Genomic DNA, 26,267 nt, shown 5'->3' with positions numbered 1-26,267 from the left:
ACCATTGTGAAATCTGTTTGGCCGCTGGGACCTGTTATGCTAGCCCAGTTGAGATGTTTATGATGTTTGTGATGTTTATGTGAGTTCCTGGTCACGTCGATCTGACAGGAAATGTGGCTGCTGATGCTGGTGCCAATGCTGCAGTTCTCATACCTTCCCCTGCTTGCTATTCCATTCCTTCGGGTGAGTTCCGTGTTGCTTTCTGTCAGCAGGTTGTTTTTTCCAATAGAGGTGGAGCCCCTCCACACCCACACTGGCATGATGGCCAGCACAAAAGGTCTACTGCTATCTCTGCATAAGGGTTAGTTTTCACTAAAGTGAGGTCTCACAGGATGTAGGTACTGCAATGTTTGCGTACGTCTGGTTAACGTTAACCATTAATACGTGCTCGTCTGGATTTGGTTTGGTTGAAAGTTTAATAGAGGGTACTGGTTTGAAGGGCAGAGGAAAAAAGTGCCAAGGCAAGAGCCGAGGGAGAAAAACCACTGCGATAGTTGGGTCGGGTTGTAAAAGCAGTAGCGGTTTTCTTGCTGCCTGCGGCAGGTTGTGCAGGGGTAGGCTTTGTTACTAGTGCGTATCATGCAAGTCGATACCTTTTTTCATTGTGCGGTGGTGGTACTCGGCAGCTGCCGTGGAGTGCCGGTGTTGATTTCTCGGTCAATGTCAAAATACCTGTAACAGTTACGTTCATCATTGTTTTGTATTCGATAGGACATATATCGGATTCACAGTGTAGGGTAGTGTTGACAGTTTGTTTGTGTGTCAGTGTGTGAGCTTATTGGTTTCCCTTCTGTAGCTTGTTGGTCGGCTTTAATAGCAGCTGGCATATCCAGTCAATGTTGCTGATATGCAGGGGCTTGCTGATGTTGTCGCTTTGGACGTATGTTAGCTTGCCACAGGTGGCTATGCCCTAGCTCGTAGAGTCTTTGGCCACTTATGCTTCTACCTATGGTCGTGATTGTGGTGGTGTCACTTTGGCATCACCACTTGTGTTCTCTTTACAGGAACAAGCTTTGGGGATTGAAAACCTGCCACACAATCGTTTTAGCTAGGTTGCTTATTGGGCACCGTCTATTTAACCATCACCATTTGTTAAGTGCTAATCCACCACCACTTTCTGCTCACTGTCAGCAGTCCGGTGTATGTTTGCCATTGGAGTTATCGACCATCTTAGCAAAGATTAACAAGCTGTCAAACACGTTTCACATGTTTGCCATCTTAGCAGAGATGCACAAGCTGTCAACCACGTTTTTTCTTTTATCCATCATAGCCATATGGTGAAGGATGTTTAATCTTTGGTTTGGCAACTCTGTTGTCTATGTGGCATATTTTTTGGACCTTTCTCCAAGGGGAACCCCTGTTCATAGCACTCTTGCTTTCGGTCAGTTGGGCTTAACATATAGTTGCTTTTAATTTCTTTTACTTCTTTATATTCTAAGGTTATGACTTGGGTGCTTGTGACATCAGTTGTTTTTGCATCCTTAAAAAATTAGTAAGAAGGGTGGGTATTTAACTTGGCACTTCCTGTGCGCTCTGTTGCGGTGGGGATGGCAGTGATATCGTGTGACCTGGTTTTCCCTCACTGCCAGCTCTCGTAGTGACTTCAGATTTTCAACTTCTCCTTTCAGAGACTCTTTCGACTGGATTGACACCTGAATACTCATTATTACATTGTGCCTTGGCCTCCTTAAAACATTTTGCTTTGTCAGTATTATGATGGTACTTCTCAGCTTTCATTATGTTGTCGTGCTGTGCTTGCAGACTTGGGATGCTCAATCATCCCCCTGTTCTGAAATAGCCTCCGTTTCTTTTCTGCCGCAACTCAGTCAGCATTTCCCACTATCTGGCAGTCTACTGGTCATTAACACAGTGGTTTGGCTTCTGGGAGCTGCTGAGGTAGATCTTTGACAAATTTGTAGTGTCCACCAGGGATACTATCCTGATGTGTAACAAAGGAAAAACTATTGCAGCATACACAAATAGAGAGAAAGAGTGGTGGGGGGAGATCCCATCCAACGATGGAAACAAATAACCAAATAATGAAAGTGGACTGCCCTGAAGAAACATGAACAATGAAGAAAAAGCATTGCCAAATAAAGAAAACCAGTCACTCGGAACAACTGGTAGCCAGGTAAATATCACTAAACATGGAAAGAAGTTGCTGTATATGAGAAAATGGTCACTTAAAGTGAAAGGAAGATCACTGAAGAAGTAAAAAGATTGCCGAATGACAAGAAAGATGACAGGCAAAAGCTGCAGATAACACACAGAAGACACACCAGAAAGGTGGTTAATTCTGTCAAAGACAATACATTTTTAAAAATTGTTAAATATGCTACCCAGTGCCGAACTGGTATCCATAACTTAGTTTCTGACCCCACAATCGCACCCGCAGAAAAACCAGCCCCTTGGACCCACCCACTACCATCTACTCAGCCCCGCCACAGGTAAAGCCTACAATATCAAGGATAGAGCACCCGATACTAGTTTCTGGAAATGGGAACTTTATCTAAAACACATCCCAGCAGCCCCTTGGACTGGAGAGTTGTGTGCACATAAAAAGGCGGGCATTGGCGCAATGTGCAGTGGGAGGGAACAATGTGCTGCGTGATGCTTAAGCCATTCCCCCTTGTCTTTTTGTAGTTTGTGTTCTGGGGTGAAAGTAGAACATTTAATGTTGATTTTCATGTTAGTTTATGTCTCTTAAAAGTTACTTTCTCATGTGCCATTATGCAATGATTAGTTTATGTTGAAAATTTAAGACATGACCCAACACACAACAAAATTATTGTGTTTCGTTACGTTTAGGAATAGGCAGTGTAGTGTAGTTGAATAGGAGCATCTGTCCATTACAATACTTTACTAAGTACTTTTTGTTATGCAGTGCACAGATTTTGGGAGGGTATACAGGCTGTAGAAAACTATGTAAACAAAATTTTAGAGTATTTAGCAGGAAAAAACATTTTTTTATGTTACAAAAATCACATAGGTACTAATTCCCCACTAGGTTTCCACGAAAGTTTTGATGCCATCGATATTCACAGATGGTGTTCAGACTGCTCTGTGCTGTGTATTGTTGTAGAGAGGTTACTGAAAATGTAATCGGTTCATATTGATGCACAAGTGGCATCTGCATGCTAACAATTTCCTATTGCACTCGAAATGACTAAGTGTCTCACAAACAATGGCTGCAGCATCAGGCAAGTTGGCAGCTGACTCATCTGAAGGGTCTATCGGTATCTTGTACAGCAAACATTTATTCCCATCCCTCTCAAAAAAAAAAAAGGTCTATAATAGTTCAGGAACATCCCTAAAACAATATTCAGTGCACAGCAGTTTGAACACAGTCTCTGAAAATTGCTGGCATCAAAACCTTCATGGACCCATTGTGGAGAAACGGTGCATCTATGAAATTTTGGTCACATAAAGAAGAGTGTAATTATTGCGGTAGATCGCTGTCACCGGAACAATCTGTTAATTTAACTGCTCTAAACACTCTTAAATTGTGTGTACATAGTTTTATTACACTCTGTATTTGTAAATATTACAGGTGTATTGTTGAAGCACGTAGGCAAGCAAAAGCAAGAAATGTATAATGTTACACAGTGTAACACTGTCTTCAAACATAAGGTTGGTGTGAACACCACAGCTCCTCATGAGGCACATATGTTATGCCCTTGCATTCCTGACTTTCCCTACTTGAACAACAGTGCAACCATAGCAAATGAGTGCCAGAGTTGAAAGAAGTAATAAATTGCTGTAAATATGTAGGACTGACTAAAGATTGAACATTGAAACGTCGTGTTAGTGGTCTGAGGCACTAAGCTGCTCATTAGAATGGAATGCCAGCTGTGTGAAATTCCTAGGAATGCAATTGGATAAAAATTTATCAAGGGCCTTGCATATACAGTACCTCACAAATAAATTAAATGGTGTAGCGTTTGCAGTGATGATATGCAATGCCACAAGCGTGAAAATAATGACAATAGTATACCAGAGCGACTTCGGATCGGCAGTAATATAATAATATATGAAATTATATTTTGAGGTAGTTCAAACGGTCTGTCTCAAATATTAAAACTTCAAAAACTGCCATTAGAAATTTGCGCAGTGTAAAGTGAAGAAAATCATGTTGCACACTTCTATACAAATCTATGTATAGTCAGCATTTCTTCACTGTATGTGTATGAACTGATTAGCTTTGTACATAGTATGTTGTTGTTGTGGTCTTCAGTCCTGAGACTGGTTTGATGAAGCTCTCCATGCTACTCTATCCTGTGCAAGCTTCTTCATCTCCCAGTACTTACTGCAACCTACATCCTTCTGAATCTGCTTAGTGTATTCATCTCTTGGTCTCCCTCTACGATTTTTACCCTCCACGCTGCCCTCCAATGCTAAATTTGTGATCCCCTGATGCCTCAGAACATGTCCTACCAACTGGTCCCTTCTTCTTGTCAGGTTGTGCCCCAAAATCCTCTTCCCCCCCAATTCTATTCAATACCTCCTCATTAGTTCTGTGATCTACCCATCTAATCTTCAGCATTCTTCTGTAGCACCACATTTCACATGCTTCTATTCTCTTCATGTCCAAATTATTTATCGTCCAATGGCTACACTCCATACAAATCATCTCAGAAACAACTTCCTAACACTTAAATCTATACTCGATGTTAACAAATTTCTCTTCTTCAGAAACGCTTTCCTTGCCATTGCCAGTCTACATTTTGTATCCTCTCTACTTCGACTATCATCAGTTATTTTGCTCCACAAATAGCAAAACTCCTTTACTACTTTAAGTGTCTCATTTCCTAATCTAATTCCCTCAGCATCACCCGACTTAATTCGACTACATTCCATTATCCCCGTTTTGCTTTTGTTGATGTTCATGTTATATCCAACTTTCAAGGCACTGTCCATTCCGTTCAACTGCTCTTCCACGTCCTTTGCTGTCTCTGACAGAATTACAATGTCATCGGTGAACCTCAAAGTTTCAATCTCATTTTTGAGACGTTTGTATTCCCTTTGGCTGCCTCATTTTCTGCATTTTTATATTTTCTCCTTTCATCAATTAAATTCAATATTTCTTCTGTTACCCAAGGATTTCTTCTAGCCCTTGTCATTTTACCTACTTGATCCTGTGCTGCCTTCACTACTTCATCCCTCAGTGCTACCCATTCTTCTTCAACTGTATTTCTTTCCCCCATTCCTGTCAGTTGTTCCTGTATGCTCTCCCTGAAACTCTGTACAACCTCTGGTTCTTTCAGTTTATATAGGTCCCATCTCCTTAAATTCCCACCTTTTTTTAGTTTCTTCAGTTTTAATCTACAGTTCATAACCAATAGATTGTGGTCAGAGTCCACATCTGCCCCTGGAAATGACTTACAATTTGAAACCTGGTTCCTAAATCTCTGCCTTACCATTATATAATCTATCTGATACCTTCCAGTATCTCCAGGATTCTTCCACGCATACAACCTTCTTTCATGATTCGTGAACCAAGTTATGCTCTGTGCAAAATTCTACCAGATGGCTTCCCCTTTCATTTCTTACCCCCAATCCATATTCACCTACTATGTTTCCTTCTCTCCCTTTTCCTGCTCTCAAATTCTAGTCACCCAATTCCAGTCACCCATGACTATTAAATTTTCGTCTCCCTCCACTACCTGAATAATCTCCTTTATCTCATCATACATTTCATCAATTTCTTCCTCATCTGCAGAGCTAGTTGGCATATAAACTTGTACTACTGTAGTAGGCGTGGGCTTCGTGTCTATCTTGGCTACAATAATGCGTTCACTGTGCTGTTTGTAGTAGCTTACTCGCACTCCTATTTTTTTATTCATTATTAAACCTACTCCTGCATTACCCCTCTTTGATTTTGTATTTATAACCCTGTATTCGCCTGACCAAAAGTCTTGTTCCTCCTGCCAGCAAACTTCACTAATTCCTACTGTATCTATCTTTAACTTATCCATTTCCCTTTTTAAATTTTCTAACCCACCTACTTGTTTAAGGGATCTGACATTCCACGCTCCGATCCATAGAATGCCAGTTTTCTTTCTCCTGATAACGACGTCCTCTTGAGTAGTCCCCGCCCGGAGATCGGAATGGGGGACTATTTTACCTCTGTAATATTTTACCCAAGAGGACGCCATCATTATTTAACCACACAGTAAAGCTGCATGCCCTCGGGAAAAATTACGCCTGTAGTTTCCCCTTGCTTTCAGCCATTTGCAGCACCAGCACAGCAAGACCGTTTTTGTTAGTGTTACAAGGCCAGATCAGTCAGTCATCCAGACTGTTGCCCCTACAACTACTGAAAAGGCTGCTGCCCCTCTTCAGGAACCACACGTTTGCCTGGCCTCTCAACAGATACCCCTCCGTTGTGGTTGCACCTATGGTACGGCTATCTGTATTGCTGAGGCATGTAAGCCTCCCCACCAACGGCAAGGTTCATGGGATTGGGGGGGGGGGGTTGTATGTAGTAACCCTAGTTTATTTGTTGCAGATCTTTTCTGATACATTTAAAACATCAGGAATGAGAATAATTGTATGTTGCCTACCCATTGTTTAAAGCTTAATACTCAAATGTCACAATACATGGGTAGGTATGAAAATTTGTAACAAAGGTATAATAAAAGAATTGCTTAGTACTAATTTAATATCACTGGGAAAAAAAGAAAGAAAAACCCTTACATGTCAACCTGGTGGAGAAATGTTATGTCATGAAGGATGATCTGAAAATTTGAGCAGGGGAGGACGCGTACTTCAGATTGTTTGTTATTAAAATAAGATGTCAATTGTGTGTTAGTTTTATATCCTCAATAGTATATTACATTAATTGTATTTTTAAGAAAAAAAAACTGCAAACAAGTTTTTGTGTTTTGGCTAGTTTCCTGTATATTAAGTCAGTGGCAATCAGTGACTTGCAATTGTTTGTTATGTTACAAACTTTTACTCTCCTCTAGTCTGTAACAGTAATGACAAACAAGCAATTGAAGTGTCCCAGAAAATTAAGTAGATTGGATTTATTATACAGTGGAACCTCCCAGTAGGAATATAAACAATGTAGGAAAAGATAGATCGTCACTTAATGTAAAGGTAACATGCTAAGTTGCAGATATGTACAATTAAGACACTTACATATAAGCTTTTGGCCCCAGCCTTTGTTGGAAGAAGAACCAATCACACCTCACACACACATGACCATCAATTCTGGCAGCTCAGGCCAGAATATTCTGCAGAGCAGACTGCAGCAATATTTCACCTGTGGGGGATGATAGGAATTGAAGCAGAAAATGTGATGTGCTTGCACACAAGTAACAGAAATGTCCATATATCACTCTCAGATGATGACACGAATCATATAGGAATCATGAGCTTTATGTAATATGGTGCTGAAAAATTTGTGTTTGGTTTATATGTAAAGTGTGCTAACAGATTTGCATGTAGTATGTGTTGCCACTTTTCCTCTAATCTCCCTATTATATTAAATACCTAAATAAATCACATATTCATGGAAATGAACTTTTTCCAGTGCTTGATGTAGAATCTTTACTGTTAACAAGAGATAAAATTTGCTTCATCATGATGCTTAAGATAAAATAACAGCAGTTGTTACGTTTTTATCTTGTTTGTTATTTTAACAGGGTGAAACAGAAACTGCTGATGAATGGACACATTTGAAACTAGAGTTTTTGAAGCCAGAGAACATCCGTGATGCAGACAAAAGAAAGCCTACTGACCCAAACTATAATGCTAAAACACTGTTTGTTCCAGAATCTTTCAAGAAAACATTGACACCTGTAAGTAATGATCAGTTTTTAAAAAATGAAAAAATACCTGTTGGAACAACAAGTAGCTGTTAGAAACTATTTGTATGATATTTATTAACAATTAACTGTGTTTAGGAACAGCAAAATTGTGTTTCTGTCCTATTTTTTGTTGCGGATTGAGATGTTTGCTTTTTATTTGTGACTTATTTAATGTTTTGTTTAGTATGTTGAAAGGCAAAACATACAGTTTCCTTACAATATAATTATTCAAGATTATTCAAGATGATGCATCTGAGAGATATATACTAGAAATCTACAAAACATAAAAAGGTACTACAAGGGCTGCCCAGAAAGTAATGCACTGCATTTTTTCCCTTCAACAATTCTTTGTATTGAACATAATGAGAATATGAGAATTACACCCATGAAGGAATGGTGTCTTACCTGCACATCCGATTTGTCCATGTAATCTCCATCCCGTTCTATGGCCATCCTCCAGCACGAAACAAGGGCATGTATGCCCTGTCGGTACCAATCCTTTTACTGGTGACAGAGCCAGTGCTTTCCTGTGTGTGTCATCTCATCATCCTCATAATGTCTTCCATGAATGGCATCCTTTAATGGCCCAAACAAGTGGAATTCTGAGGGGGCTAGGTCAGTGCTGTCAAGTGTGACAGCCGTGGATGATCTCCCTGACTGCTGTAAATTGTGGAGCTCCACCGAACTGCCTTCTGATGGCCTCGCCCTTCATGCCCAGTATAATGATTGATCAGTAAACAGTGAATGTTTCGTTTATACATACGTTTATATATGGACTAGGAATAGGATGTGGGCAGAAAAGTTCAAACAAGTAAGAAAGGCATTATGTTGATTGTATTATTAACTGTCGCTGACACAGTTTGGTCAGTATGAGCATTGGAGACGTTGATGAGATGTTGTATAGTGGCCGAAACTGGAACCAATGTTTTTCCAGCGTAAATTGGTTCTGCATTAACCCATTAACATATCTACCAAGCTTCACTGTCATACAATAATTAGAGCCCACACTGGACCTCCGTGGAAAGCTTCACTTTAATTAGGACTGCCTGGTAATTGCAGTGAGCTTAAATGCACTGTGAATTGTGGCAGAGCAGATGTAAACAAATGAACTCTGAACTTAGTGTGGCTGATCAAACTACACAGTATTAGGTACTGGTGGTTCTAACAGACCATCCCATGGACTTTCAAGACTACTAGCAGAATATTGGACATTGACTTACTGTCCTCATGACATGCCATCCACTGGAAACTAACTGTTTAACACCTCATTATTAGCTGCAGTTAACAATTACTTACATTACAAACTCAATCCTATATTGGTTGGATCATTTTGTTTTCTAAATTAAATATTTTTGTATCCAGAACTACTGGCACGGGAATTTACATTTCAGCATTAACAATTTGGCTGCCCACATAATGTTAAGTTTAATAGTACTTCTCGAGCAACATCATTCACCAGCTAAATTGAACACATTGGGGACGGGGTTCAGAGAAGAAGTGAGTGTTACATAGAGAACAGTACGAAGCCGACATCAGTCAACTGCAACTCTGACTTGCAGTGTATTACGCAAGGACAAGGAAAAAGTCAGATTTTTGCATTATTGTGTTGAAAACTGACACATTTTTACGTCATGTAGTGAAAACATTTTTTTCATATAATTTGTTTTTGCAGAAATAAATTTTTTCCCCCTAAATAAGATTAGTCTGCTGTAAGCTTTATGTACATAGAGTGGCTATAAGTTACGGAAGCACCATTGTTGGAAGGATGGCTGAAGACTGTCCTGTAGGTGCTTCCCCAGTGATATCAGTTAGCTGCCTTTTATTTACTACTGCTTGCTCTGTGGTTTCAAGAATACCCCGATAGCTGTAAAGGATAACAGTAATTAGCATGTTCCAAGAATCAAGGCCTATTTTCATTGAAAATTGTTTGTTCTATGAAATTGAATTTCTGCTCCTCATATTTACATTATCAAATAATTTACAGGGAGCACTAATATTTCTTACAGTATTTTCACATTATTGCCAGATTTGTAATAACTGCAATGCCTTGTATTTTGAATGGTTAAGAGCCCTGTTGTTACTAATCAAACATGATGTGAGGCTGTGCTATTTGATGTAAGAGATTTGTAGCCCCCACTAGGTAAACACTACTTCTCCATTTTGAGGAATCTAAAACACAGCGAAACCCCGGCTTTACACTTTTCAAGGGTCTTTAAAAAAACTGTGTAAAATCTTGGAAATGATGTTTTAAGTGCTAAAAGTTAGTTAAGGATCCTCCTTGCATTTTCACACTATATGTACGATATATTTATGTAATAGGCATCACAATATGCCAGGGACTTGTTTATTATCTAATACAGGTTTATTATTTAATAAAAACTGTTGATGTAACTGGAACTATAATCCGAACAAAAGCGCTGGCAGGTCGATAGACACACAAACAAACACAAACACACACACAAAATTCAAGCTTTCGCAACAAACTGTTGCCTCATCAGGAAAGAGGGAAGGAGAGGGGAAGACGAAAGGAAGTGGGTTTTAAGGGAGAGGGTAAGGAGTCATTCCAATCCCGGGAGCGGAAAGACTTACCTTAGGGGGAAAAAAGGACAGGTATACACTCGCACACACGCACATATCCATCCACACATACAGACACAAGCAGACATATTTAAAGACAAAGAGTTGGCCTCTACACTTCTGCCTCGACTGACATCTCTGCCCAAACTCTTTGTCTTTAAATATGTCTGCTTGTGTCTGTATGTGTGGATGGATATGTGCGTGTGTGCGAGTGTATACCTGTCCTTTTTTCCCCCTAAGGTAAGTCTTTCCGCTCCCGGGATTGGAATGACTCCTTACCCTCTCCCTTAAAACCCACTTCCTTTCGTCTTCCCCTCTCCTTCCCTCTTTCCTGATGAGGCAACAGTTTGTTGCGAAAGCTTGAATTTTGTGTGTGTGTTTGTGTTTGTTTGTGTGTCTATCGACCTGCCAGCGCTTTTGTTCGGTAAGTCACCTCATCTTTGTTTTTATATATATATTTTTTCCCACGTGGAATGTTTCCTTCCATTATATTGGAACTATAATCCGTTCATCATAAGAATAATCCTGATGTAAACAAACACAAACCTGATGATTGGTCAGAAGCCGTAGCACATTTGTACTGGTGTTGTTACGCTCCTACTTATGTGCTAGATATCTTATTAATAAGTTAAGTTAAATGAAACTTTAAGATATTCAAATGTATTAACAGCCATCAACGTTTTTCTTAATCGTGTTTTAGCTACGTAGTTTTTATTTCAAAAATCATGTACAGTCGAATTTCCCCCGTGTAAATTCCACCCCCCCCCCCCCCCCTCCCCCCCTCCGCCTGTTCTGTTCGAAGTACCTGCATCTCGTAATTATAAAAGTCGTCATTTTTTTTAATGAATAATGCACGTCTTCTTGTTTCTAATTGCATATTGGACATGAAATTTCTGTTTCCGTTTCAAATACAAATTCTTAATTATTGATGTTTTATGAAAGATTGTTCACAAAAGTTGTTCAAATTAAGAAAATGTAACAATTTAATTTTTTAAGGCAAAAATGAAAAACCAAATCGTCTTTATTTGTACTATGTCCATTATTTTATACCACAGAGTATCGTAGAAACATGAAAAACAATCGTTTTCACAGCATCGAGCACATCATACAAATGCTGCATTTTTACATTTACTACTGTACCACTACAATATGAACCCAACAGAACTGATCTGGAGCCAAGGTGCGGGATTTGGCCCGAGAAGTAGCAAGACTGTTAAGCTGCCAGACATACTGGAACTAACACATGCAGCTTTTTCACATGACACTGCCGAACACTGGAGGTGTATAGAACTGCACGTCATAAAAGATGAGGAGAAAATGCGGCACCTGGTTGGCTTCGTGGAATTTGTTGTTGATCGACTCGTTATCAACGTAGCAGGTGACACTTCCAGAACTGAAATGTATTTCTCGGATTTGGATAAGGAAGGAGCTAAGAGATTACCAAACGACTGACTGTAAGTAATACCTTCAGGGCTTCAATATTTAACTGTACGGTGAAATCCTTCAGTACTCTCTTATGTGACACACAGCTTACGCAGAAAAATTACTCTGTGGTTAAGTAAGGAATTTTTGTTTTTAATTACAACAGTACATTTAGCTAAAAACGATAACGTGTTGCGGTTTTCATCCAGTCGTCTGAGGAGCGTATTGTGGATTATTTGCAGTGTATTGTTTCATTCTACTTAAAAATTAAATGACATTACTCTGCTCGTTCTCTTTTTATGTGTGAACTGCAGCTGGCCACGTCACAGCAGGCTAGCTGTGCCACCCGACTGGCCAGTGCTGTCCAAGGTAAATGCGCCAGTAAAGCTGTTGTCCTGTATTATCGTTAAGGTGATGTCCGCGTTACGCACAGCACAAAACGCACCCTTATCGTACTTAACAGTACTCGAGACAGCTTGGCTGAAGTCCCACGTGAAACGGAAATCCAATGAGGTTACAGCAAACCCAGAAGAATACATAGTGCAATGTTTACATCAGGTTTATTCTTATGATGAACTGTCTGGGAAGTAGAAATTTTTAACTTAATTTCATACGTCATAATCGATGTTTTTGGAAATCCTACAGCTCTCTTTCATTATTTAAATAGTGAAACACTGTGCCACTTACTTATTTTTCATGCTTAGTGTGATGCATTTAGAGAATTTATTCTCGTTGTCAAGTGCAAACATTTACGTAAGTATTCTATGTGGTGTTAGCATATGCGTTGTTCTGCGTCTCTTTGCACTGTATTTGGCTTTATGGGGTTATCAGGTACTGTGAGTGTCAAATATGCAGGAAACCACCTACATAACTCTTGCACTTGATAACATGAATAAATTCTAGAAAAACATCTTGCTAAGCATGAAAACATACGACACTAGTGCTGTGTTTAAACCAAAAACATTTGAGGCTTTGAGCAAAGCAAACTGAGCAAAAGTGTCAGTGTTACAAGTGGTCAAATCACGAAACGCGCTAAATATTATTCGACAAAGATGTCACAATGATCACAACAATCATGAAACTACTCATGCACAGTAGTCACTTTGGAAATGATTGCGATTGTTCATGATACCCTTATTTGAATGAACCTTGTTACTCCCATCAGTGACCATGCCAATTCTAGAGCTTGGCAGTGACAGGAGATACGATATGAATTGTAACCCATTTATCGGTTCAGTTGTGGTGTGTAGAGTGCCCTGGTGTCAAGAAATTTAATGATGTAAAGTTTGTGAACATTGCTTGACAGCTAACGCCTTGCCAGCGTCATTTTACACATCAGTTGTTTCAGTTTTTTCTCCACGGACACTTTTTCATAAAGCGTAAATCGTGGGAAAATTATAAATATGTTAATGGGAAATCGGGAGCAAATTAACATTGTCAACATAGCAAATTTGACGAGGTGATAAAAAATCTAAATGGCTGGTGAACGTTAATTCCAGGAATGTGGAGTGTTATTGTATGTTGTTTTTATGGTGCCCTGAGGTTATTTTAAAAGTAACTTATGTGATTAAAATGTTCACTTCTGTGTGGCAACAGCAATTAAATATATACAAAGGGTAAGATACGCCAAGTATACACAATGGGAGCGGCCACATGTATGAAAAATCTGTTTTTTATATCCTGTGCCATCGACAGATACACAAACAGGAGGTACAGAGCTTTTCTAGGAACAATCATGTATGCATGTTGTATACACAGACACACACACGCGCACACACACACGCGCACACACACACGCGCACACACACACGCGCACACACACACACACACAGAGAGAGAGAGAGAGAGAGAGAGAGAGAGAGAGAGAGAGAGAGAGGGGGGGGGGGGGGGCGGCGACTTTTAAAATTCCATTTTTTGCTGTTGTGTTTGCATGTTTAGGTCTGAAGCGGATTTGCTCGCACGGTTAAATATGGCGCCTGGAAAACAGCCAATACAGTTTATTATTTAGTCGGCACGATCACTATTTCTCTTCAATTAGACGAGTTGTAAAGAGCTTCAGTTTAATATTTCTACTTATCCTTCACTGTATCGAAAAGCCACTTAATCCATATTGGCCAAAAATTTTTGGAAACAAGATGAAACCTAACAACCCAAGAGCGTTTCAAAACCTGTTGCGTTCACATGAAAGTGAAAATCGATTACAGAATTGGGAAACTGGCAACCAGTAGTAGATTTCCAGAATCGATTTTGAAGTGTTTACATGAACACTCAGAAGCGGACTTGGGAAATTGATTTGCAAAATCTAGTTATGGGAGCCCTATGTAAATGGGATGACACTCACTCACTCACTCACTCACTCACATGCTTCTGCTTCCAGTGAGTTGGCTCATTTATTCCTAAATAGTTCGTAATTTTCAACCATAATTTTCCATGTAATTTTATATATACATTTTGTGTGTATGTTTGTGTTTGTTTGTGTGTCTATCGACCTGCCAGCGCTTTCGTTTGGTAAGTCACATCATCTTTGTTTTTTTTGATAAAATTTTCCCCATGTGGAATGTTTCCCTCTATTATATATATATCCAAAAACAAAGATGATTTGACTTACCAAATGAAAGTGCTGGCAGGTCGACAGACACACAAACAAACACAAACATACACACAAAATTCAAGCTTTCGCAACAAACTGTTGCCTCATCAGGAAAGAGGGAAGGAGAGGAAAAGACAAAAGGATGTGGGTTTTAAGGGAGAGGGTAAGGAGTCATTCCAATCCCGGGAGAGGAAAGACTTACCTTAGGGGGAAAAAAGGACGGGGATGTGTGGATGGATATGTGTGTGTGTGCGAGTGTATACCCGTCCTTTTTTCCCCCAAGGTAAGTCTTTCCGCTCCCGGGATTGGAATGACTCCTTACCCTCTCCCTTAAAACCCACATCCTTTCGTCTTTTCCTCTCCTTCCCTCTTTCCTGATGAGGCAACAGTTTGTTGCGAAAGCTTGAATTTTGTGTGTATGTTTGTGTTCGTTTGTGTGTCTGTCGACCTGCCAGCACTTTCATTTGGTAAGTCACATCATCTTTGTTTTTGGATATATTTTTCCTACGTGGAATGTTTCCCTCTATTTTTTTATAGACAAATGTCTGCTTGTGTCTGTGTATGTGTGGATGGATATGTGTGTGTGTGCGAGTGTATACCTGTCCTTTTTTCCCCCTAAGGTAAGTCTTTCCGCTCCCGGGATTGGAATGACTCCTTACCCTCTCCCTTAAAACCCATATCCTTTTGTCTTTCCCTCTCCTTCCCTCTTTCCTGACGAGGCAACCATTGGTTGCGAAAGCTAGAATTTTGTGTGTATGTTTGTGTTTGTTTGTGTGTCTATCGACCTGCCAGCGCTTTCGTTCGTTAAGTCATCTCATCTTTGTCTGACTTTGTTCTGTGTTCAGATACATGTATATTTATAATGTGATAAACAGGTTTAACAGCATTAAACAACAATAGTTCACAACATTTAAGCATGAAGAAAGTGGAATAAAGAGCACTTGATACATGACAATTATTTGCACATGCCTGTAACTTCTCAGAGCCAAATATTCTCTATCATTACTACAGCATCTTGGGGCCACGTGCTCCTTAGTTACGTACTTCACTCATCTTTGCTATTGAAGTTATAGTAAGTGTCAAGAGGCAGTGGCAGTGGCTAGCTGAAGTTAGGGAGGGATGTAGCGGGTTGTGAATACACCTGAAAAGTCCAGAACAATGGAAACTCCAGGTTTGAATATCAGCAACATTAGGAAAAGCTAGATTGCCACTCACTGTAAAGAAGACCTGTTCTGTTGCAGACAGACACAATGAAAAGACTGTTACCCATTACAGCTTCACTCAAAGCCTTCTTCAGCTAAGAAAACACACACATACACACACACACACACACACACATTCACTCAGGAAGCACTTGTCACATGTGCATGACCATTACCACTGACAGTTCCGACCAGAATGCAGCAGAGGGGGGAGAGAAGAGTGCTGTCTGAGGGGAGGGGGGAGGGGGTGCAGGGACAAGACTGCCAAGCACAGTGTCAGGACTTGAGGTGTGGGGGGGAAAACCGGTAGCAGAAATAGAGAGGAGCATGGAAGGGGAACAGCCAGGTGGGTACATTGACAGAGGGCAGTACACAAAGATTGTGAGGGAATGTGGAAGGGGAGGAGGTGACAGACGAGGCTGTTGGGTGGAGGATGTTGCGACAGTAGGTTACCATAGGTTGAGACTAGGATCATGTTGGGAGAGGAGAATATGTTTTAAGGATAACTCCCAACTGTGCAGCTCAGAAAAGCTGGTGGTGGAAGGGAGGATCTAGATGGCTCGGGTTGTGAAGCAGCTGCTAAAATCAAGCATGTTATGTTCAGCTACATGTTGTGCCACAATGTGGTCTGCTATGCTCTTGGTGACAGTTTAGCATTGGTTGTTCATCCTGATGGACGTTTATACCAATATAATAAGCTGCACAATGGTTGCATCTGAACTATTATGAAACATGGCTGCTTTCACAGGTTGCCCAGCCTTTGATGGGGTAATATAAACCTGTGACAGGACTGAAATAGAAAGTGCTGGTTGGGTGGATTGGGCCAGTCTTGCACCTGGGTCTTCTACGGGCATAGGATCCCTTTGGCAAGGGTTTGAGATTGGGAGTGGCATAAGGGTGGACTAGGATGTTGTGGAGGTTAGTTGAGTGACGGAACTCCTCTTTAGGAGAGGTGGGAAGGATCTTGGGTAGGATATCCCTTATTTAATGGCACAATGACGGCCAATCAAACCCTGATGAAGGATGTGGTTCAGTTGTTCTAGTTTGGTGTGGTATTGGGTGATGAAGGGGGCAATCTTTTGTAGCTGCCTCTTGGGTGTGACAGGAGGATTGACAAAGTGATGAGAAATGGACACGGAAAATCAGTTCGCTGACTCTGCCCGGGGGATAGTGCCTGTCTGTGGAGGCCTTGGTGAGACCTTCAGCATACGGGGAAAGGTAGAGTTCTTGTCGGTGCAGATATGTCATCCATAGGTGGTAAGGCTGCATGAGAGGGATGTCAACTGTCAAAATGCAGGTACTGTTGATCGGTTTAATGTGGACAGAGGTGTGGATGGAAGCCTCAAGAGGAAGGTGGCACTCTGGGTTGAGGAGGAGTAGGTGGAACGATTGAGATAGAACGTGCAGAGGTTGCAAAGGATTGAGGATAAGGTGTCTTGATTATGAGTCCAGATCATGAAGAAATCATCAGGGAACCTGAAACAGACCATTTGTTTTGGGTTTTGGGAGGTTAGGAAGACTTCTTGTAGATGCCGAGTAAACAGGTTGGCGTCGAAATGTGCCATGCGAGTGCTCGTGGCTATGCCATAGATTTATTTGTACACCTTCCCTTCAAAGGAGAACTAGGTATGTAGCACACTAAAGTTAGTTAGGTAAACCAGGAATGAGGTAGTGCATCTCAAGTCCAAACAACATTGGGAAATATAAAGATAGTATTCAGTTACGGCATAGCCATAGGCATAGGGATGTTGGTGTATAAGGAAGTAGTGCCAACAGTGACCAGTATGGAATCTGGAGCTACAGTGGTTGGGATGATGGAGAGTTGAGTGTTTGATGTCTTTGATGAGGGAGGCTAGTGAAATCCTTTCAGTGGGGGACAATGACCACCTGCAATGGGGTATTCAGGATTGTTGGGTTTATGAATTTTGGGGAGCATTTGGAAGATGGGGGTGTGTGTGGTGTCATAGGGATGAGGAGGGAAATGGTTTTGGGGGGGAAAGGTTCTGGGAAGTGCGTAATCCTTTAAGTAGGCATTGGAGACTATGTTGGATTTCTGGGTTGGGATTACTCTGGCAGTGTGTATATGTGGATGAAATGGTCAGGATTTATTTTCAGACTGTTTATGACTGTCCTTTCCTCTGCTGAAAGGTTGCTGTTCTTAGAAAGGGACCTTGGGAAGGATGGTGAGGTCAAGTTAGAGATAAGAAATTACTGGAAGGTGATTGGGATGGTTAGGTGGGAGGAATGGCGGGGGGGGGGGGGGGGGGGGGATCTAAGATTAGAGATTAGATTAGTACTTGTTCCATAGATCATGAATACGACACTTCGTAATGATGTGGAACATGTCAGGTTAATGAAAGGTGTCTATACAAGATATTACATTACACAAAATATTGCATGACACTTTATATTATTTTTTTTTTTTTTATTTTTTTTTTATTTTTTCTTATTTTTTGGGGAGGGGTTGGGGAAATTACCCACTTACTATATCCAAAAATTCATCTGATGAGTAGAATGAGTTGCCATTAAGAAATTGTTTTAATTTCCTTTTAAATGCTATATGGCTATCTGTCAGACTTTTCATGCTATTAGGTAAGTGACCAAAGACTTTTGTGGCAGCATAATTTACCCCCTTCTGAGCCAAAGTTAGATTTAACCTTGAGTAGTGAGGATCATCCTTTCTTCTAGTGTTGTAGCCATGTACACTGCTATTACTTTTGAATTCATTTGGATTGTTAATAACAAATTTCATAAGTGAATATATATATTGTGAGGCTACAGTGAAGATCTATAGCTCTTTAAATAAGTGTCAGCAGGATGATCTTGGATGAGCTCCAGCAATTATTATGATTACACGCTTTTGTAGAATGAACACTCTTTTACTCAATGATGAGTTACCCCAGAATATGATGCCATACGAAAGCAGAGAATGAAAATAGTCATGGTAAGCTAATTTACTGAGGTGTATATCGCCAAAATTTGCAATGATGCTAATAGTATAAGTAGCTGAACTCAAACGTTTCAGCAGATCGTCATTGTATTTTTTTCCAGTTCAACCCCTCATCAATGCATACACCTAGAAATTTTGATGCATATATCTAGAAATTTTGAATATTCTACCTTAGCTACTGATTTCTGATCGAAGTCTATATTTATTAATGGTGCCATTCCATTTACTGTGTGGAACTGTATATACTGCATTTTGTCAAAGTTTAATGAGAGCCCATTTGCAGAGAACCACTTAATGATTTTCTGAAAAACATCGTTTACAACTTCACCAGTTAATTCTTGTCTGTTGGGTGTGATTGCTATACTTGTATCATCGGCAGAAAGTACCAGCTTTGCATCTTCGTGAATATAGAATGGCAAGTCATTAATATATATTAAGAACAGCAGAGGACACAAGACCGAACCTTGCGGCACCCCATTCTTGATTGTTCCCCAGTTTGAGAAATCAATAGTTTCTTGCATATTATGCGAACTGCTTATTTCAACTTACTGCAGTCTTCCAGTTAGGTATGATTTAAACCATTGGAGCACTGTCCCATTCATACCACAGTACTTGAGCTTATCTAGCTAGAAGTATTCCGTGATTTACACAATCAAAAGCCTTAGATAGGTCCCAACGGGTGACTCCTGGTTACTCAGGGCATTTAATATTTCATTAGTGAAAGTATATATAGCATTTGCCATTGAAAAACCCTTCTGGAAACCAAACTGACATTTTGTTAAAACTTTATTTTTAAGAAGGTGTGAAGCTACTGTACAATACATTACTTTTTCAAGAATTTTGGATAAGGCAGTCAGACGAGAGATTGGGCAGTAGTTGTTGGCATCTGACATATCCCCTTTTTTAAGCAGTGGTTTAACAATGGCATACGTCAGTCTATCTGGGAAAATAACCTGCTTCAGAGAGATATTACATATGTGGCTAAGAATCCCACTTATTTCTTGGGAACAGGCTTTTATTTCTCTACAATATTTAAAAAATGATTATTCAAAATTGTTGGATGGTGGTATGAAATGGGAGAGGCAGGGTTCAAAGCTGTAATTAGTTTGGCTTTTATTCGAGGTATTGGTGGCAAATAACTGTTTCCATTGCAGGGTTCAGGAGAAGAAGAGTAGGTCTCTGACGAGTGCAACATTGATAAATTTGGGTGTAAAATTCAAAAGTGAAGCCTTTAAATAGGACTGGAACTTCCCTGCCACAATGCTCCATCTTTCTGTACTATTTCAGAAAAGCATCCCTTTTCCTGGCCAAAACCGAGTCCACATGTTGTTCCTTAAATGCTGCCTAAGCCATGAGATCCCCCTCCCCAACGGTGTAACCATAAAAATTCCTTTCTCTGGATCCCATCCTTCCTTCCACATTGACCTTCTTTTTTTCAGATTCTGCCAGTAACTCTGCCTCACATCACTGGTACTGCAAAAACACGTTCCCATGGGACAGATATTGCTCCATAAGATAACTATGTATAAGTCACGTCTCTGAAACTGAATCCCTGGCTCTCCAGCATCTGGAAAAACATTCCAAACACCACCGCTGTAAGTTAGCTAACCTGCTGATGTGCTGTTGCTGCCTTTGGGCATCAATATCAACCACTACCCTGCGCACTGTGTTCCTCCTTGTCAACCCCTCATAGCATTCAGTCCCTGCTTAGCAGACATTTCAGTTTACCGCATCCCCCAACACTCCACGTTTTAGAGCCTAAGCAGTCCTGGAACACTGTTGTTAACCTTTCCACAAAATCCTCAATCTCACAAAAAGTTACAGCCCTATCAAAAAGGCTTGCTTTTAGCCCTACACCGAGATTTAACTTGTGAAATACCTACTCTCCTTTTCCAATTCCTGCATTGGAAACACTCCTTTGCCACCAATCCCACCAACCAAAGCCAACTTAATCCCAGCATTGAACCTGCCTCACGCAGTTCGTACCACCATACATAACTGTTATCCTCTCTTCTCCCACCTAACCATCCCAGTCACCTCCCAGGAATACCTCTCATCCAACTTGGCCTCACCATCCTTTCCCAGGTCCCTTCCTAAGAACACCAAGCTTTCAGCATCAGAGAGAACAGCCATACACAGTTGCAAAACAGATTTTGATCCTCCCTGCAGACGAAGGCTCCATCATTGTGGTGACAGTTACTGTGAGTACTGGTCGAAGATTTGTCAGTTTTCTGACTCGTCCACGTATAAACTCTGCCAGAGTGATCTCATACCAGGAATCCAACATTAACTCCAGTGCCTGATCAAAGCCTTACGCTCTTCCCAGAATCGCTCCCCTGAATCTATTTCCCTCCTAATCCCTATGACACCCCATACACCGACCTTCCAAATGTTCCCCAAAATTCACAAACCCCAACAATCCTTGATGCCCTATTGTAGGTGGTTATTGTCACCCACTGAAAGGATTTCAGTCCTCATTGACAAACGCGTCCAACCAATTGCTCGTAACCTAGTGTACCACATGAAACATACCAACCCCTTCCATCACCAACTCTCCACCATCCCCACCCCTGTAACTTCAAGTTCCCTACTGGTCGCTGTTGACACCACTTCCTGATACAGCAACATCCCTCATGCCCATGCACTTGCCACAATTGAACACTACCTTTCCCAATGGCGGACAGTGAAGTATTGGAGGTTAGACATCTAACCTGCGGTCGTGTGTGTGGGTTGAGATTTGTGTGTGTGTGTGTGTGTGTGTGTGTGTGTGTGTGTGTGTGTGTGTGGTTGGTTTATTTTACAGCCTTACTAGCTGAAAGCTTTATTTGCGACAGTCTTTTTGTTGCGTGTATCTGCGACTCAGCATCTCCGCTATACAGGGCATACATAAAGTCCGGGAACACTTTCAATTATTTATTGCACAAGAACTAAACATTGTACAGATGTCATACATATTGGATTTTGAAGAGAGACTCTGAATGTTTGTATAAAAAAACATTGGATATGCAAACCATGAGTTACCCGGCTGAAGTCAATATGGTAATCGAATTCTTGCCATACTCGTCCCAGCATGGCATCGTCAACTGTGGCAGTCACTTCCTGTATTCTCTCCCGGAGCTCTGCTACATCACCTGGTAGAGGTGGTACATACACCAGTTGTTTAATGTGTTCCCACAGAAAAAAGACACACGGAGTGAGATCTGGTACTTTTGTCAAACTCCAACACACAGAACCCTCGCTCTGCACCTGAACTCACCATGTTTGTGACTAGCGCTGACTATCGGAAAATTACCAAAGTACGCTGTGGTAGTATACAAGAGAGGGAAAAAAAACTTTCAGGTTTTTTCTTCAAAATGGCGTACGTATGATATCTGTACAACATTTGGTTCTTGTGAAATAAATAATGGAAAGTGTTCCTGGACTTGATGTACACCATGTACGGTGAGTAGCAACTTTCCTTTTCATAATATTATTACTTTCCATCCTGGATTTTCCATTGTTTGATTTCTGATATTAATAAACATGTACAATGAATCTTAGTTTTTTGATGAAAGGGAAACGCAAACCTTCTTTTTTCCATTCCCCCCCCCCCCCCATACGTTTTCATGGATCCCCAATATGCCCCCCTTGAGATGGACGGGATACGTCAATGCAGTGTTCAAATTGTTCTCACACTATAGTGAGCCTGTCTTGAGTTACAGCTTCCACAGCTGCTGTTATGTGATGTCTCAGTTCATTCATTGTTGTTGGTAACAGAGGCACATAAACAGAGTCCTTTATAAACCCCCATGAGAAATAATCACATACAGTCAGATCTGGTGGCCTTGGAGGTTAGTAATATAAGGCCAAATCATTTGAACCAGTGCAACCGATACATCGTTCAGTAAATCCTTCGATTTAAAAATTCCCGCACTTCCAGATACCAGTGTGGTGCCCCATCCTGTTGGTAAATGAAGTCATCTGAATCAGTCTCCAACTGTGGGAAAAGGTTTTCAAACATATTGAGATATTTGCTTCCTGTAACAGTGTTCTCGGCAAAGAAAAATGGACCATACACCAGTTCCTGCGAATCTGCATGAAACATATTACGTTTTGGAGAGTTGCTCTCATGTCGTACAGCTTCATGTGCTTGTTCCATACCCCATATTCTCACATTATGGCGGTTCACCTTTCCATTTAAATGAAATGTTGCCTCATCACTAAACACTAAGCATGGCAGAAAACTGTCAACCTCCATCTTGCCAAGAACAAAATTACACAGCTCCACATGTTGTTGTTTGTCACCTTCAGAGAGAGCTTGTAGTAGCTGAATTTTGTATGGTTTCATGTGTAAATGTCAACACAGCACATGCCAGATGGACATAAAGAGTATGTTGCCCCTGCGGGTCTAAAGATTAGAATAGGCCTGAGGTATTCCTGCCTGTCGTAAGAGACGACTAAAAGGAGTCTCACGTTTCGGCCTGGCGAGGATGCCTTTCTGGGTGTGTTTTCCTCCACCCACTATGCAGTGTCGTTTTCTGTGCCGATGAGGACCATGGAATTCTTTGCACCTCATATCCAGCACAGTAGCCAGTCCATTGTGGTGGGGCCGCCATGTACCCTGTTGGTTGTAGCCCCGTGACAACACAGGGATCGCTCTGCTGATGCCTGTGCCATTAACTCCCCACGTATGCCAAGGAGCAAATGCCCGTCATCCTGGGGGGCATCGGGACTCCCGGCAATGGCTATCCTGCTAGGTGGCCTTTGCTGCGGCTGGGTGGTGCCCGTGGGGAAGGCCCACTGGTCGGAGAGGGTGGCATCTGTGCGGATGATTAGCGACGAAGCGTACTATGTAATCACGTGCTGGTGATCAAACACCAGCAGTCTCTAAGTGTTCAAAGTCTCAGTACAATGCAAGAAAGTATGACACTACATCATTCCCCCACTGGCCACACCATGGAAGGAGCGCCAGGCTAGGTATGGCAGCGAACCTTATTCATTCCGGTACCTTGTATGTCTGAGAACTGATGGGGACTCCTTTCAGGGTGTATACAACCCGGGAGATCCGAGAAAAACTCGAATTTTGGGAATTTTTCATTGTTTCAGTTTTCTGTTCAATTTTTGTAATTTTGACTGGTATGAACCTATACTCTAACAAAGGATACTACTGTGTCCCACTACTGCAAAATAACACTTAAACAATAAAACATACACAAGAGAAAAAAAAACGAAATAACTTAAATTGCAAAGGAAATGCGCTATATATGACGATGACACACAGTGCTCATGCAAGTGTCTGCCAACAACAAAATATGTCAAAGGCTTTAGGAATACTATGCAATGCTTCATAACAACAAATTGCCTTCGATGAGCATGAAGTAACAACTGTTTACATTAGATTTGTCTTAGCAGTTACGAGCGGGCTCATGCACATGCGCAGTTGAGTTGCGTTTCAGTGTAGATTCTCCTGCTTCTGTCTACAGGAAAGTGGCTGTTGGCTGTGCAAGCAGTCTCAGCTACATGCTACCGGGAAAAGGGGGCACCAAATGTATATTCTTGAGGAAAAAAAACTTGTTTCACAAAGCGCTTAGCATCCAGCGTATGTTCGTCTATCGATTATTCATATTATTTTTAAACGCATCCCTGTTGGGTTTTGAACACATTTTAAGTTGATTTCTGAATGAATCATAAGTTGATTTTTGAATGCGTGGATAGTGTACGTGATGTCTCTGTCATGAGAATCCTCGTCGCATCTAGAAATAAACTTTCCACAGGCAAAAGGGGACGGGGCTATACGATTTTTTTTTTTTTTTTTTTTTTTTTTTTTTTTTTTTTTTTTTTTTTTTTTTTTTAGTATCGACCCGGTTAGGAAATATCGTAGATCCGGGGCTGATGTGCAGAGCAATCTGAGTTATAGTGGGTAGTCTCCACATGACCCGTGTTTACATTTAGTAATTTTTCTGTTTTCCTTCGTTCACTTTCATGCCAAATAAAAACAAAATGGATATCTGTGGCTGGGAGCTATCAAGTGAATTAAAATACATTCACGTAATTACGAAAGACTAAAATTTGTTATTAGTTTCAGATTTTATTTTATTTCCACCTTTCTGACAGTCAAGCATCAATCTCCTTGCAGAACAATGAAGTTATTTTTGTCTGTTTGCTAAAGAAATTTGACTTTCATTACCCTTTTCTGCAGAGGCAGTCAATCAATTTGAAACAAAATGTTTAATTCCACAGTACTGGTTAGTTTCAACCGTTCGCTGCATTTCAAGTGCACATTTTCATCTTCTAGCACGTATGACATTATGCCATAAGAAAGAACCAAACGTGATATAATACAGTACTGGTGCTCCAAGAAAATTTACACCCCGAAAACCACACTGAAAAGCTTAATATCATGTCGAGATCTACTTGTTTGGGAATCTGGAGATACGAATGTGCACTTTAAGTATGCATTTTAAATGTGCACATTTTAGCATGGTTCACAAAATTCCGATGGTCTTGGAGTATCCTTTGATGTCTTGTTTCTTTTTATGACATAATTTTATGATTTTTCAATGTTTTACAAGTAAGTACATAATGGGCTTCCTTCATCATGGTAGCTGCGCAAGCGCGGTGTCACCTGTTATCTGCACTCTCTGGCAACTGCTGAAACAAACCTATTTCTAACAGGTCGCGGGAAAGTATTGCGAATGGTGGTTTGAAAAGTGTTACTTTCAAAGTAAATATCCTTTTATGTAAGTTGAACTATGTGCGAGAATGTACTATGAATTTCTTAAATCACAGAGCGTTTGACTCTCATTTAAAAATCAACTTTTTGATGATGAGCCATTTAGAAGAATTTCGAACCCTGAAGATCAGACATTTATGTCATTATTAAAAATTTAAGTGTTAAAGTGTAACACGTGCATAGAAGGTCAACATTATATGTGAAAGCTTAGCTTCTCTATCTGCTTATTAACCTTAGAGACCAATATTATATGTGAACACTTTTCTTTTCTTGTAGCAACACTATGTATACTAATTTAAACTGTTAACTTTCCCTGTTTGTGTGTTCGGGCTACTTAACAGTGATGTTGCTGTTGGCTGACTACATCACATGTCCTATGCTCTGAGTATCCGCTGTCACCGGCTGGCGAGATCACGTGACGTGAGCTATGACTGGCTTACAGAAGCACATCGCAATCTCAATTTCAATGATTCAGAAAGTAACATGATGTGTTTGGTGGAATTCCAACATATACTTTCGTAATACGGGTACGCAGCATACATGTTGCTGCACATAAAGATATTTCCAAAACGTGTCTTTTTCCATGAGTTTCGTTTCACCCATGAGAAAGTGTATTTTTAATCGTGGAAAAATCCGGGAATTTTTTTTCCTTGTCCACGTATACACCCTGCCTTTTTTTTGATGAAGTCAGTTTTTTGTACAGCATTTAGAGGATAAGTTTGGGGAGGTGGAGGGCTTGTTCAAAATGCGATTAGGGTCAGTCTTGATAAAAACAGCATCCTCTGCCCAGTCACGGATTTCACTCGCTTGTAACAAGTTGGGGGATGTTTCTGTTACCATTGTGCCACATAAGAGTTTAAATATGGTCCAGGGTATTATGTTCCACAGGGACCTTTTTTGCAGTCTGACGATGAGCTGCGCGCCACTTTAGAGCAACGAGGTGTTCATTTCGTGTGGCGTGTCCATCAAGGTCTGAGGGATAATCAGGTTGCCACCGGTG

The 26,267-nt window shown here is 40.7% G+C and overlaps 1 protein-coding gene across 1 annotated transcript in view; it reads left to right on the top strand.

The window, feature by feature from the left end:
- Window positions 1-7,276: 7,276 nt before the first annotated feature.
- LOC124620346 (DNA mismatch repair protein Msh6) overlaps window positions 7,277-26,267 on the top strand; it is a 198,657-nt gene continuing 179,666 nt past the window's right edge. The window contains exons 1-2 of the mRNA XM_047147020.1: window positions 7,277-7,300; window positions 7,650-7,805. Coding sequence (XP_047002976.1) covers window positions 7,277-7,300; window positions 7,650-7,805 — 180 coding nt within the window. The remainder of the gene's footprint in view (window positions 7,301-7,649; window positions 7,806-26,267) is intronic.

Source organism: Schistocerca americana, chromosome 6, assembly GCF_021461395.2.
Source record: "Schistocerca americana isolate TAMUIC-IGC-003095 chromosome 6, iqSchAmer2.1, whole genome shotgun sequence".
NCBI classification, from domain to species: domain Eukaryota; kingdom Metazoa; phylum Arthropoda; class Insecta; order Orthoptera; family Acrididae; genus Schistocerca; species Schistocerca americana.
The sequence above is the reverse complement of the archived record's forward strand: the minus strand, read 5'-3'. Positions and strand labels throughout refer to the sequence as shown.